Source organism: Pseudophryne corroboree, chromosome 1 (assembly GCF_028390025.1).
Source record: "Pseudophryne corroboree isolate aPseCor3 chromosome 1, aPseCor3.hap2, whole genome shotgun sequence".
Lineage (NCBI taxonomy): Eukaryota > Metazoa > Chordata > Amphibia > Anura > Myobatrachidae > Pseudophryne > Pseudophryne corroboree.
Window position 1 is genome coordinate 158,634,384 of NC_086444.1, and position 15,698 is coordinate 158,650,081.

General features: G+C 43.4%; 1 protein-coding gene across 3 annotated transcripts in view; it reads right to left on the bottom strand.

Annotated features, from left to right (window-relative positions):
• The window catches only part of ANKDD1B (ankyrin repeat and death domain containing 1B), a 200,147-nt gene that overhangs the window by 37,985 nt on the left and 146,464 nt on the right, over nucleotides 1–15,698 (bottom strand). For all 3 annotated transcript variants that reach the window (XM_063963796.1, XM_063963802.1, XM_063963794.1), the window contains exons 6-8: nucleotides 9,788–9,886; nucleotides 7,336–7,434; nucleotides 4,366–4,464 (exon numbers count right to left, since the gene is read on the bottom strand). In XM_063963796.1, coding sequence (XP_063819866.1) covers nucleotides 4,366–4,464; nucleotides 7,336–7,434; nucleotides 9,788–9,886 — 297 coding nt within the window. The remainder of the gene's footprint in view (nucleotides 1–4,365; nucleotides 4,465–7,335; nucleotides 7,435–9,787; nucleotides 9,887–15,698) is intronic.

The window sequence follows — 15,698 nt, forward strand, 5'->3', positions numbered from 1 at the left end:
AAAAAGGGGAATTCAAGCAATGGTCCCCCATGTTTCTAGGTGCCAGAATGCGAGAGATAGGGAACTTTTACTGCTATCCTCCATGCTAAAATGTCTGTGTAGTGGCTTGTAAGAAGTCAGGCTTGGGTCTACATTACATTATTATTATTAAGAACCGAGTCTAAACTACCAGAGCAAAAACTAATAAAATAAATGTAAACTTAGACATGAAAATACACAGTTGAACTTTAGACTAGTCAGCAATAATACAACCCTGAATATACTGCATTGTAAAATGGATTGTAACACGTATGTACACTATGTATGGGTATATATGGGTTTGACATTTAAAAAAAAATATTATATCTATGTTCTAGGAATCTGCATGTTAGTTTGCATATTAATTGGCTCCATATAGCTTGCTGCATGTTGCATTGCAATATATAAACTGAATATTTGACTTTGACTTTTAATGTTAAATTATTCCCCTGTTACATTGGGATAAACTCATGTGACCTGAGCGATCAAAATGGTGGCAGACAGAATATCGACCCGCAGGGACTATTCCCACTTGTGGATATCCAAAACTCCCATAGAGTGGGAATAGAACCTGTGGCAAGCTCAGCGAGCCACCGAGCCCACAAGGGCCTTGTTGCGCTCACCCCTTCCCCGCCGCAATTCCACTGCCAGGATCCTGGGGTCGGTATGCTGACCGCTGGGATCTCCAGTGCTGGTCTCCCAGCCCCAACTCATTACATCTGATGATTTGATTCCCTATTAAATTACACTTAAATGAAAAATTCTTAGCACACTTTAGCCAAAATGATTTTCTGTTAAATAGTTTATTTTGTTATACAGTTGAGAATCAGTCTTAGCCTTAAATGAAAACAAGTATGTAAAGAAAGTAAGATCATTTGATAGATTATTCACTTTTTTAAACATAATATGGAATTATTTTCTTTAATAAGGACTCTTGTTCGATAATAAAATGTTTATTAATAAATCCCTTCATTATATTTGAAACACAATTAAACTTTGTAATTGAACACATACAAATCTTTCTTTATGATTTTTTCAAAAGTTCTGTTTGTTTATCATATCGCAATATTCTAATGGACTAGTCAGATTAAAAGCATTTTTTAGATATACACTTGGTTTGTACAGCTTCTTTTGAATGTTCAGTAAAATTCATTACTGAGGAGCAGTTTCTGTGTATCCTCGTTAGCTGACCTTAGAGAACAGTTCTTACCAATGGTTTATGTGCTATTACATTACATTTAAAGCTATTTTTTTCATGTAATTTATAAAAACTTGTTATTCATCATGACAGAGTGTATAATGTCTCGGATAAAAAAGGTGGGAACTATGGTGAAGGGAACTGAATTTAATTATTAATGTAAACAACAAATCTAGTTATACAACTAATATTCCCACCAAATTCCCAAATAAACAAAACCTACCATAGGCAACCCAAATGACCCAAAATGTGCCATTCTTAGTATAATTGTGGTCAAATAGCCAATTATAAAGCTTACCAAAATTTGGAGCCAATTTAGTACCCATGGCAGTTCCATGAATCTTCAAGTAATATTTCTTATTAAGAGTGAAACAAATATGTTGTAAAATGTATTACATTAGTTCAACAATAATCCACCATCTTCCTTTGAGTTCCCACCATCTTTTGGCATAAATAATCAGCTATTACAGAATTACCCAATTAATACACTGTATACCGTGGTAGAATACTGCATGCAAGTCAATGTTATAGGTGTCATACAAACACTTCAGTGTGGGACCTCAGAGAAGCTGGATTTGCTAAAAGTTAGAATTCAATATACTGTGATATATGTTTGTTAGGAAATAATGGGACCCCCACGTAGATTAGTCAATAGCATATGTATTTTGGAATGGTTCTAATAAGTTAGTGTAATAGGACTGAGGACAAATAAAATAGTGTTTTGTGGGTTTGGAAATTATCTCTCAGTCAAACACGTGTCTTTGGGCACTCAATGCTGATGTTCATGTAGTTGAGTGATTATTTGCAATTGTGCACATGTGAAAAATCTGAAAACCCCTACGATACATGTATAACTCTGTGTGTATGCCCAAGGGTGCTGTTGTGTATGCAATAGATGGTACTAGTAATGGAGAGGCAAAGCAATGGGCATCCTTGGCAGTGACTGGGAGGTGGCCTGAAGTGAATCCAAAATAAATCTGCCTCATGGCCATGTGATGGGCATGTTTTGGGTGTGCCAGAGATAGCGGCTGCATTCCCAAATACATAGCTGTTTCCACAGAGACCATGTTCAGATGGAGAAACTGTGCTTGCCATATGATGGTGCAAGTGTCTATGGGGTACGTGATGGTAGAGTGTCAAGAACCACCAGCAGTTTTACAGCATGCACGGGGGCTGATGGTAAGCGCCTCAGGGCTTGCACATTCAGACACATGCTTGTACACCAGGGAAAGGGTAAAACTAGCATTTGTATATTATTGCAGTCAGGACTCCATCAACAGATGCAAGAGCGAAGGCAGCAGCGTCCATCTCTGAATCAGGCCCTTAAAGACCAAATGAATGCAAAAAAAATCTAATTTTCAATAAGCAGTTATCTCCTCTTAGGTGGCTCAATGCATTTTATTCTAATGTGTCCAAGTTGTATTTAGATTTTCTAGTAGAATTGGTATTAGAACACATACTGTATGTCTCAATTCAACTTTTGTTGCCTCAGATAGAAGTCGGATTTCATTATCATCAATAACTTTTCTCAGATTTAATTCTATTAATCTTCTCTCTGATCTAAGAGCAATTTACATCAGTTTCTTAATATCATTTAGAGGTTCATACTCTAAAAGATATTCAAACACCCTAAAATATTTTAAATAAAAAAAGTGTAGGAACAGTTCCTAATGTATTTCCCTTTTAATCTTTTTGTAGAAAATACTTTTCTAACAATTTCAAACAATTTCCTAATTAAATGATTATTTCTACTGAGAAAGTGATCAGACTGCTTTCAGATGTGGTGTAAAAGATAACTCCAGTACTAAGCAGAGTGATTTTACCTGTTGCTTGTCTCCTCCAACAATATAGAGGTCCCTAACTCTTATATTACTAAATCAGTTCAGTTATTCTAAATATATAAAACACACATCCTGCAAGGTTCTGTTGCATTTTATTTAAACTGTAGACATATTCGGACGTATCTCTGGTGGCTTTTCCGATGATCTGTGTGTCTGCATGTGGAAGACTTTTTTTCCATCCACAGCTGTCATCTTTAGTATTGAGAATTGCACTCACTTTATGCTGGGTGCTAAAGAACCATCAGAAACAGACATCCCATATCTGTCTGGACACTGTGAGTAAGCACAGAAGCCGGCTTACATGCCCACGACACTCCCTGGTCAATTCCACGCATCCGCATGGTCACCGGCCAGTTACATCCCAGAAATGCCCATTTCACAGAAAGAGTGGTCCATCAATGGATGGATCCATCTGTCTATACTTGCTATCTTCATCTGTGTGCGTATGCATATGCGGCCCATGCACAGTTATTGATTGCCTTCTATGATACATGCGATGTCTGTTGCGTGAGATCCGTCTGCATGTGGACTTACAGCTGACTCAGAATCAGGCCCACAGCATGCATTTGTGTATACTATTAGCCCCATTTATGAAGTGGCTTTGGAGCAGCCAATGATCTTGATTAGCAAAGGTGAGCCTAGGTTTAGGAGTTAGCTGCTCAGTACAGTGCATGAGCATCAAAGCATATAGTTCTATGGAGCATTGCCAACACAAGATTTAATTTTGCTGAGTAATATAAATGAAATGACATAAAGATGGTGCATTTTAAGCAGCACTCTTCGTTGTCAGGAAGGAGCGCAGTTATTTCCACTTAACTTGATCTGAGCTGGTGGAGGGGAGATCTCATCTAGTGAGACCTTCTAGTTGCCAAGTAGTACATTACGCTAAGTGTTTTACCTACACAAATATTTGGCATGTAACAAAGGTAAGATCCGTGTCTCCTTGCTCTGATGATCAATTTAAGCCATTCATTATACTTAACGAAGTGTAATTGGAGGAGAAAAATAAAACAGTGTTATATAAAGAATGCTGGGGATCCAAAGTCACATGCGGCTGGACTCATTCCTAGAGAGCATGTTTGTTTTTTTGCTACAAACCTAGGAGTACTTCTTGTTTCTAGAGGGACATTCATTGAACAGAGATTAGGCGTGTCCCTTGACATGTACATGCAGACCATCTAGAAACCTGTAGTAACAACAATACTTTGCATATATTAGGCCCTGTGTATGACAGACGATTGATGCACAATTACTAGTTTTTAGCATTAACACTAAGCATCTAGCGGAATTAGAAAATAGAATACCTACATTGGTCATAGTGTTGATATCGCTTCCATCCTGCAGTAACTGATCAGCACAGGATTCATGTCCTCCTTCCACTGCCAGGTAGAATGGTGTAGCCCCTGTCTAGAAAAGAGTTTATGGATATACAGTATTAGAGGCGTCTGTGATCCTCAGATCTCCCTGAAGTAGAGACTTTGAAAGATCATTAATTGCTGCTAATACAGATTCAATTTCACATAACAACTTCTTCTTAACATAAATTCACCAAGTCAGAAGAAAACATTATTAAGACCATATTTATCCTAAGAAAGACAGTAAATCTAACGGAGATACAGTTTAGCAGATGAACGTCTACAGCTATGGCATTAACTTGGGTGGTAACTATATGCACATCAGATGCATGGATAAGAACCCCCAACGAACAAAAAAAGGAAACCGTTCTTCTCCGAGTATGGATTTATAATTAAAGTCATATCTTCTGGGAAATTTTGGGTAAAGAGGGTGATGCAAAAATGTTCTTGGTCAATTCAATTACCTGTGAGCTGCCGGTGGAGGGACGGCTTTGCGGGATGTGTCTCTCTTGCTGATTTATACAGAACGCAGCTACTGCTTATGTGAACAGCACCTAATGTGTAATAGAATCACCACCTACTAAGTGGCAATAGGTATCACTGTCTGCGAAACTGCATTTGCAGCATTCTTGTAGGGCAGAGCACCATCCCTCCAGGAACAGTGACTTGAGGACATTTGGCGCTGCGCTGTCGCCTCATGCCAAAAAAAAACTCACATAGAAACATGAGACAGACAAAAAAGACAGCTCACCCCCCCCCCCCCCCCACCACCACCCCATAGCAGCAGTACATGCTGCAAGAATTAACTTATATAGAGGCAGCGGTATTATGTAAGGATCTCTGTAATGTGTAAGTAGGGGATTGCAAGATCTGCATGTACCTAATTATTTATGCAATGATTTTGCTGTGTCTACAGTGCAATAAAAAGTAATATCCATAAAATACACGAAAATCAGATCTATATCTAATTATCATTTTGGTAATACATTCTAGTGGTGATGGCCAATTTGCCTATATCATAATTGCCTTATGTCACTTGGGACCCCGCACATGCTGAAGGCCTCGCAGGAAGGGTGTGTGGGCTGTTTTCACCCACTGCACTGCATCTATTCACCCGCTGCTCTGCCTTTGGTGACATCCATTCAAATTGTATCACCTGGTGCGGTCCACCCCACTAGGGATGCCATTGGGACTTAGCACTATAGAGACAGAAAACTCTAACCATATATGTGTATCAAGTATGCTAGTCATTCATCAGGAAAGACCAATATTTATTTACTCATATCAACCAAATCAAAGGTGGCAAGAAATATCAGCTCAAATTTGAATATGAAACATTAAGGGTAATTATAAACGAGCAGTGATAACATAACATTCTGCCACATTTTCCTATTAAAAGAATCAAACCCAAGAAATGATACTCTTAAATGTATATTCGCAAAATGCGCTGTTCAGTCTTTTATTGATTTGCCACTGCAGTTCTTTTAAAAAATTATGTAGGCTTGTTTAATTTTTCCCCATTCATTTTAAACAACTCAAGGTAAAGCCCACAGAGTTAGGACTTTGTGCATAGTGGATTTAATGTAGGGCAAAAAGCTTAAACTACAATGCACATCATGTCAGTAGTCTGCTCTACTACTCATTCTATGTATGAATTCATCAGGTTACCAAGAGCAATTCTGCAGAAAAGGCCAGCATGCTTATCATTCATAGGGACAGATGTATTACGCCTGGAAAAGTGACAAAACAGATGTTAAAGAAGTGATAAGTGGATGGTGATAATACACCAGCCAATCAGATCCTATCATTTTTCAAACCCATAATGATTGGCTGGTGCATTATCGCCTTCAACTTATCATTTCTTTATCACTTCTATAGGCTTAATACATCTGCCCCATGTTTTCTTGCTTTTGAGTGTCATGAGATAAAAAAAAAAAAAAAATTACCTCCTGCCTAACACAGCATCTGCCACTAATAAGGGTTCAGGGAAAGCACAATGGGCATCATGATTGGCATACTTAGTTGAGAAATAAACACACTTTATGATTTTTTTTTATGCTCTCATTAAGCATTATGTAGGAAAGTTATGAAGCAGTGAAAAGATTGGAGAAGTAAGACAGTGGAGAAGCTGCCCATGGCAACCAATCAGCTGCTACGTATCATTTTATAGAATGTACTTGATACATTTTACTTCATAGCGGATTGGTTGCCATGGGCAACTTCTCCAATGGCTCATTTCTCCACTCTTTTCACTGCTTCATACATTTACCCGTATGACCTTTATTTATTCCTATTCATGATTGACGTATACCTTATTTGACGTATGTGGAGACTACTTCAGCTTGGATTGGCAACCCTTTCCACCTGCCCCTGGGTGTTTTAATTATAAACCCTTGCATTTGCAGACTGCATAGAACAAGGCTCTATGAATGATAAGACCTGAATATATTTATATAGTAGGTCAGTAATGGGGATGAGTTTGGGGAGTGGGCCCCCTGGGTCGGTGTGGCTGGGCCACTTCACGGCATCACAGTGTAACACGTCATTTAGCACTCTTGAGCACCTTATTTGTTTTTTATCAAGGTAAAAAATATTTTTTATCTCTCACCCATTTAACACTCTTAACACATAGTAGCTGCTTTTTACTCATGTAACACCCTCTAACACAGTACTTGCTATTTTTCCATAGTGTGGTACCTTGGGGCGCTTTATTTGAGCTAGCTTGCCCTGGACTTGAACCTTTAGAATGTTAGGGACCTACCTGATGGTGAGGTCACCTGGACGTGATGGGTAGGCCCATACTTTTGGCCAAAATTTTGCAAAGAACCCCACTTTACTCAATGTTAAATTGCAGAATTTATTACAAGTATTCTGATAAGTAATGTCTGGAGAATGCACCTGCATTCTAGTTTTGTGTGTGTACCTTATTTGGGCTGTCCTTTTCTTCCCAACCCACCAACAGAACCCTCACCACTGCGTCGTGACCATTAGCGGCAGCCAAGTGTAGAGCTGTATTGAAGTCCTGTAATACATTTTAATAAAAAAAAGTCAAACGTGAACATAAATGATGAATGATTCTAGGGGTTGTTCCACATGTGTTTCAGCCTATGCCATGTAATCTGCAGTAGACTACCCTGCAAGTGATTTGTGTGAATCTGAGGAATCACACTAAGGCTGGTATCCTTTTAGGTGCAATCCTTTTTCATGATTTTTAACCGTGGTCATTATCTCACTATCCATTTATAGTCTGTTTTTAAAAAAGGATCCACGATTGTGCGATAATAGTGGGATCCAACATAAGATCCTGGTCTCATGTGTTATTGCAGCTCTGAGGATCGGATAGCAGCTCTAATTGGATAGCCCCGGCCGAATCCATTAGCTACGGTAAAATACCACAGCTAATTGGATACTGGCCTTAACCCAATTCATAATATATGTTACTGATATATGCAACAAGCCTTGGGGGGAGATGAAGTGGAGAAGTTACCCAAAGCAACCAATCAGATTCTGTCATTTTAAAGACTGTGCTAGGTAAATGATAGATATAAGCTGATTGGTCATTTTGGGCAGCTTCTCCACATTATCATTCTCCAAAGCTTGATACATCTGCCCAGCAGCTTTTCACAGGAGACCACCACAGCATAGTGCTTCTTCGGCTTACCTATATAGTCTGGGTTAGCAAGAAAATATCTACTCTCAGTACTTACTTACAGTGGGCCTAATTCAGACCTGATCATAGCAGCAAATTTGTTAGCAGTTGGGCAAAAGCATGTGCACTGCAGGGGGGACAGATATAACATGTGCAGATAGAGTTAGATTTGGGTGGGGTGTGTTCAAACTGAAATCTAATTTGCAGTGTAAAAATAAAGCAGCCAGTATTTACCGTGCACAGAAACAATATAACCCACCCAAATTTAATGCTCTCTGCACATGTTATGTCTGCCCCCCCCCCCCCTGCCCTGCAGTGCACATGGGTGGTCATTCCGAGTTGTTCGCTCGCTAGCAGTTTTTAGCAGTCATGCAAACGCTAAGCCGCCTCCCTCTGGGAGTGTAACTGTATTTTAAAATTAGCAGAAGTGCGAACGAAAGGATCGCAGAGCGAATACAAAAAAAATTGTGCAGTGTCAGAGTAGCTCCAGACCTCAGTGCCGTAACTAGGTGTGGGCGGATGGTGCGTTGCCCACAGCGCATTTGCGCTGTGGATGCACCATCAACATCCACCCCGTTTGGCCACCCCAAGCAGCACTACCTAATTTCAAAGCAGTGCTGCGCCCAGCTTCTTCTCTGCTGGACGCAGCGCTGCTGATATACTTTCAGGCGGCAGCAGCAGCGCTCCCCCCCCCCTTGACTCCAGCGGCGCACTGAAATCAGAGACAGGACGCGCCTGCGGCTCCTTCTGGCGGGGAGCTGCGTGGAGGATGTGCGTCACCCGCAAGGAGACTTCCCCTGCCGCTGCCATGGCCGCCCGCACATCCAAAGAAGAGCAGCTCAGACTATCGATGGGTGAGTGCTCTGAAGACTAACTGTCTAACTGTCTCCACTAACTCTGTGGGCGGGATTCAATTCTTTTCACCCCTTTCCACACTTGTTCTGTTCCTGCCCTCAGGGACGTTGTATCATTATTTCAGCTCGCTACCCCCGGAGCAGCGAGGCACCCAACCCTTTACACAGCTAAACCTGATTACTATGGGCGCAATATGCGCGATAACGGAGATAATTTTAGAAAGGAAATTGGGCGTGATATATCATTTGAATCTCACCCTGTGTCTCTCACATGGCTGAGGTGCTGAAAGGTGGGGGGGAAAGTGTCACAGCCTGTGACGACCCCCCCCCCTCCTGTCAGCACCCAAGGCATGTGAGACTCACAGGTAAGTATAATTCTCTCTCATGTGTGAAAAGGGGGGACTGCTGCTGTAATGTGTAAAAAAGGGGGATTGCGCCTGCCTAATGTGTACAAATCTGGGAGCCTACCATTATGTGTAAAAAGGGGGACTCTGCCGGAAGTAATGTGTAAAATGGGGGACGCTGCCTGCTGTAATGCATTTTCAAAAGTAGGCAACTATGAAGTGGGCCTTCACTGAAAAGCTAACAATCTAGTATACGCTTCTTTACCACAGCAAATGTCCTCAGTTTTAACTTAACATCTATATATTTGTACAAAAATATAAATACAATTTCATAGTAAGAACGCTTTTGGATAGAGGTTTGTAGCACACACTAGCGGCATCTACAACTCTGCTAGAAATGTAATGTAAAACAATGTTTCATCCTCGCTACAAAGACACCTGTGCAGACTGACCTGCCACCATGGCATATACTGTATCATATGCCTGTGTGCAGGAAAGGCGGGTGTCCCGGAGCTAACTGTACTCTACCTTATCTTCCTCCGATGTGAATAATTGCAGGGAAATCAGATTGTTGATCATATTAAGATGTCCTTTCTCAGCAGCATGATGAAATGGTTCCTTACCTTTCTGAAAAAATCAGAACAGAGAAATAATGAAAAAAACAACAAAAAAAACATAGATATTAAAAGGCGAGGGCTTTGGGGTTGGGCTCCAATGTATAGGTCGACAGTCAATAGGTCGACAGACGCAACATCGACATATTCAAAAGGTTGACAGGTAAAAGTTAGACAGTTTATACGTAAGGTCGACCATTACAAAAGGTCGACATGGCCAGAAGGTTGACATGACAATGTGAGACACAGAAATTGTCAACAGAAATTATTTGGGGATTTCGTGTTTTTACAAAATGTACTTGATTTACTATCCACGTAGACTACAATTGGGAATAGTAAGCTTTGGCGAGCGCAGAGGTAGTGGAGCGAGCTACAGTGCCCGAAGTGTGGCGAGCGAAGCGAGCCCATGAGGGTACATGTTTCAATTAATTGGACTATGGTATGGTTAAACATACAAAATGACACCCCAAAAACTTATTTGTTATGACCATTGTCATGTCGACCAGGGGTTAAAGTGGGCCGGAACGTGGCGGAACTGTAAAGAAGTAAGAGGAAGGCACGCTGGATAGGGAGAGAGGGAGGAGTGGTGGCACATGAATGAAGACGTTCTGGATAAGGGGGCACATGGAAGCCATGCTGGATGAGGGGGGCACATGAAGGAAGGCATGCTGGATGGGGTGGTGGCACACGAAGAAGGACGTTATGGATGAGGGGGCATATGAAGGAAGGCACGCGGGATGAGGGGGGGGTTAGCAGATGAAGGCAGGCATGCTAGATGGGGGTTCACATTAGGGAAGACAAAATGGATAGAGGTGTGGTACAAGAGGATAGACACGCTAGATGAGAGGGGACATATGAAGAAGATACACTGTCTGGGGGGGGCACATTAGGGAAGACACTGCATGAAAGATACACATAAGGGATAAGCGATGTCAGGGGAGAGCTGTGTGAGGGATAAGTGGTGTCTGGAGAGAGCTCTCTGAGAGATAAGATGTGTAGGGGGGGAGAGCTATGTGATGGATAAGCTGTTTAAGGGATAAGTGGTGTCGGGGAGAGCTGTGTGAGGGATAAGGGGTGTCAAGGGGAGAGCTATGTGAGGGATAAGCTGTGTGAGGGATAAGCGATGTCAGGGGGAGAGCTGTGTGAGGGATAAGAGGTGTCAGGAGGGAAGCTGCATGAGGGATAAGATGTGTCAGGGGGAAGAGCTGTGTGAGGGATAAGTGGTGTCATGGGGAAGCTGTGTGAGGGATAAGAGGTGTCAGGGGGAAGAGCTGTGTGAGGGATTAGAGGTGTCGGGGGAAGAGCTGTGTGAGGGATTAGAGGTGTCGGGGAAGAGCTGTGTGAGGGATGAGATATGTCAGGGGGAAGAGCTGTGTGAGGGATAAGTGGTGTCAGGGGGAGAGCTGTGTGAGAGATAAGAGATGTCAGGGGGAGAGCTGTGTGAGGGATAAGTGGTGTCATGGGGAAGCTGTGTGAGGGATAAGAGGTGTCAGGGGGAAGAGCTGTGTGAGGGATTAGAGGTGTCGGGGGAAGAGCTGTGTGAGGGATTAGAGGTGTCGGGGGAAGAGCTGTGTGAGGGATGAGATATGTCAGGGGGAAGAGCTGTGTGAGGGATAAGTGGTGTCAGGGGGAGAGCTGTGTGAGAGATAAGAGATGTCAGGGGGAGAGCTGTGTGAGGGATAAGCGGTGTCAGGGGGTGAGCTGTGTGAGGGATAAGAGGTGTCAGGGGGAGATCTGTGTGAAGGATAAGTGGTGTCAGGGGGGAGAGCTGTGTGAGGGATAATTTAAGAAGTGTCAGGGGGAGATCTGTGTGAGGGATAAATGGTGCCAAGTGGAGAAGCTATGTGAGGGATAAGATGTGTCAGGGAGAGATCTGTGTGAGGGATAAGAGGTGTCAGGGAGAGATCTGTGTGAGGGATAAATGGTGCCAAGTGGAGAAGCTATGTGAGGGATAAGATGTGTCAGGGAGAGATCTGTGTGAGGGATAAGAGGTGTCAGGGAGAGATCTGTGTGAGGGATAAGTGGTGTCAGGGGGGAGAGCTGTGTGAGGGATAAGAGGTGTCAGGGGGAGAGCTGTGTGAAGGATAAGATGTGTCTGGGGGAGATCTGTGTGAGGGATAACAGGTGTCAGGGGGAGAGCTGTGTGAGGGATAAGACGTGTCGGGGGAGATCTGTATGAGGGATAAGAGATGTCAGGGGGAGAGCTATGTGAGGGATAAGAGATGTCAGGGGGAGAACTGTGTGAAGGATAAGAGGTGTCAGGGGGAGAGCTGTGTTAGGGATTAGAGATATCAGGGGGAGAAGCTGTGTGAGGGATAAGAGAGGGAGTGAGAGGAGAAGGATGTGAGAAGGGAGTGAGGCACATGGAGTGAGAGGTGCAGGGGTGAGATAAAAACAGAGGCTGAAGGGGTAGCAGGAGTGAGAGTTGTAGGGGGTAAGTAAAGGAGAGAAAGGTGATCAGACACAAATGAGTATATAGGGAGTAATAGGGTTACCTAGGATGAAAACACGGACAGGAGGAGAGCTACAGAAAATGGAAACATAAAAAGCAGAGGGGACACATGGAAGACATAAGAGAGGATAAGCAAAGTTCAACATATTCTGCTACATTGTGCACCACATCTGATATTAAAGGGGCACTACTTTGGGCATTGTGTGTGTAAGCGGCACTACTACTGTATGCATTGTATGTGTAAGGGGCACTGCTACTGTGGGTATTGTGTGTGCAAGCGACACTACTACTGTGGGCATTGTATGTGTAAGGGGCATTGTGTGTGTAAAGGGCACTAGTATGTGGGGCTGTATGAATAAGATTGTGCTACTGTGAGGCGTAAATTGAATTGGGGGTACTATTGTGTGGCCATGCCCTTTCATTGTGAGGTCACACTCCTTTTGTGACATGTGCCTTTGGTACGCACGGGGGAGGAGGCGTGGTAGGGGAGATGAGTTCCTCTACCTCTCCAGGATCACTTTAAGCCCTGATGTCGACCTTTTGTACCTTTTAACCTTACCCACTGTCTACCTTTTACCTGTTGACCTTTTAACCTTATCAACCTACTGCATGTCGACCATATGGGTTCAACCTAATGACTGTCTATCTAGACAGTGTAGATCTCTGATTAATAGATGGTGGATAATGCAGTCTCGTTCGCAGCCGCTCTCTCAATAGCGGTTGTAGAAATATGCAAATGCTAATTTTCAGCCTTTCCCTTGTGCTTCACCGTGTGATCTGTACGAGTGTTGAGGCGCCCACTTTCAGGCTTCATGGTCTGTGAAATTGCAATGGAGAATACTCCAACATCGAAGGAACATTGATCGCACCATCGATATTTGCGGCTGTCTACTGTCTACTCTAGTTTTACTAATCTAGTAAATATGGCCTCTGAAGCGATAACCAGATTAAGGGGGGGGGGGCAGGGCATACTGTACCACAGCCCCCCCCCCATTGTCAAGGCACCCCCTGACCTGAGCACACTCACATCACTAGCTTTCCCTCTTGTGCAGCAGAAGAATCAGGCAGCCAGAGAGCGAGCAGGGCAGTATGTAGTGCAGGCAGAGACACAGGAGTATCAGGTTTCATGAGCTACCAATGGAGGTTTCCAACCAGAGGAGAGAATGGAGGGTGGTGAGAGCTGTAAGTCACACAAGGTTCTTAGCTTCTCCTCCTCCTTGTCTGGGTCCTCTGTAACGTGCTATCTAATGAGGGTCTAAAGAGAGACACACAGAGAGTACTCCTGAGTCCTGCCCCAGTGTGTAAGTACTACAGACGCTGCTGCTATTCTTGCACGTGACAAGATAAATAATAAATTAGAATTTTCTATGTGCATTTTAAGGTAGTTTAAGTTGTCATTGTTCCACTACAAGGAAACTGTATAAAATACAGGTAGTTGTCTTTATATTAGGTGGAGCTGTAAACAGTACCCAGGTATTATCAAAACTATCAGTTTAGGCAACTGTTTTACAGTGCGGATGGTATGTAGGCACCGAGCCGGGGAGCTAGGGTTGGCAGATGGGTAATGCCATACCAAGCTTGGTTAATGGCAGGTTTAGCAGGATACAGGACACTGACAGGCAGAGATTATGGTAGAGTATCCATAGAACAACGACCAACAGGGACCAGTGGTTTACACGGCAAGGGTACACTATAACCAGCACTGAGGAAATGATGTAGAGAGGATAAATAGGGTAGCTGCACCAATCAGCTACCAGACAGGAGTAGAAACACTATTACCTAAAAAGCTGTACTGCACGTTCATACTATTTAACTGCACCTCCTCCCCTATTGCCCAGCAAACGGGAATGCCATCTGCGTCCAGCGTCCCGGTCGCTATACGCCCGGCAGGTTCCCAGTGTTCCCTGCAGCTGCAGCGTCAGGCATCGGATGGAGATCGTCAGCCCAGGTGGCCGGAAGAGACAGCGTCCCGGTCGCCTGGCAAGGACCTGCGCCTGACACAGCCCGCCCGGCGGCTCGTAACACTACCTATTATGATTGCAATCGCCTGTGTTGAAACACCTTTCTTATCAATTAAATAGTTCAACACAGGTGACGCCAATCATAAATTAAGAGGGAAGTTCAGGTAAAGAGCATCTTGTCCCTCCTGGAATGGGTCATGTTGGGAGGTATGCACAATCTAATATATACCCCTCACCTCCCCCCTCTTTCACCGGGTCCCCCCTCTCTTGGATTCCCCAAGGCTTAATCCAGACCTGTCTGAAGCAGTGGATTTGCAATCAGGAACTCAACAGCATCTCCAGAGACAATCGGAACGCTCCCATAACACTATCATGAATAGGCTACTTTTTGGCCCACTACCGCCCAGTATCCACCCTGAAACACCCAGGGATCGCAAACCCCTTTTAAAGTGTTAGTGATGCTGTATGCATCAGACACTTGGGTCCGTGTGAACACAGTAAGGGTTTCCCTAACACTCCCCTGGTGGGCCTAACCCTAATTCCTAAACCTAAGGCGGCCGTTAATACTTACCTTCAGGATCCTGACTGTCGGGATTCCGTCGTCGTGATCCTTTTGGGATTCCATTGTCTGTGTTCTGACGGCTGTCGGGATTCCGGTGTCTTTATTACGGCTGCCGGGATCCTGACAGCCGGGATCCTGAACGTATACCTATCCTAAAATATAGTAAACAAAAAAAAATACAAAAAAACCCACAATTGGTGAGTGAGAAAATTAAATATTCCTATCTCCTGGATATCATACCCTTTTATGGCCCATGTGGTGTAGAAGAAATACTTTGTTATAATGAGTTTTTAATAGAAACTCTGGGACGTTGTCATCATTTAGACAGTGAAAACTTTGAAAATCGAAATGTCAACACCAAAATATCGACTGACAGAATATTAACATGGACAAAATGTCGACATGGAAATAAGGTCGGCATCTCAGATACTTCTAACACGATATACCAGTGTTTTTCAACCACTGTGCCGTGGTACACTAGAGTGCCCTGAGCAGTCTCCAGGTGTGCCGCCATAGAAGCACAGCCAGGCCCGTCAGTGTTTTGCCGCTACTGAGGCCCTGTAACGATCATTACTTGTGGGTTTAGTGGTTGCAGAGCCAGTTCTTATTTTGGGCCCGGGCAGTGTTGGGTTCTTCTGGCTTTCTCAGATGTGGCTCAGGCGTTACCTATGGAGAAGCTGAGACATGACATCCTAGGACACGCAACTGCACCATGCATCACCATTATATTTGAATGTGCCTTGGCAATATTTAAAGCTTGTTCAGTGTGCCGCGAGTTGTAAAAGGTTGATAATCTCTGCGATAGACAATTAAATCTATCCCTCTAAGTCCCCAGTGACGGGAAAATTCA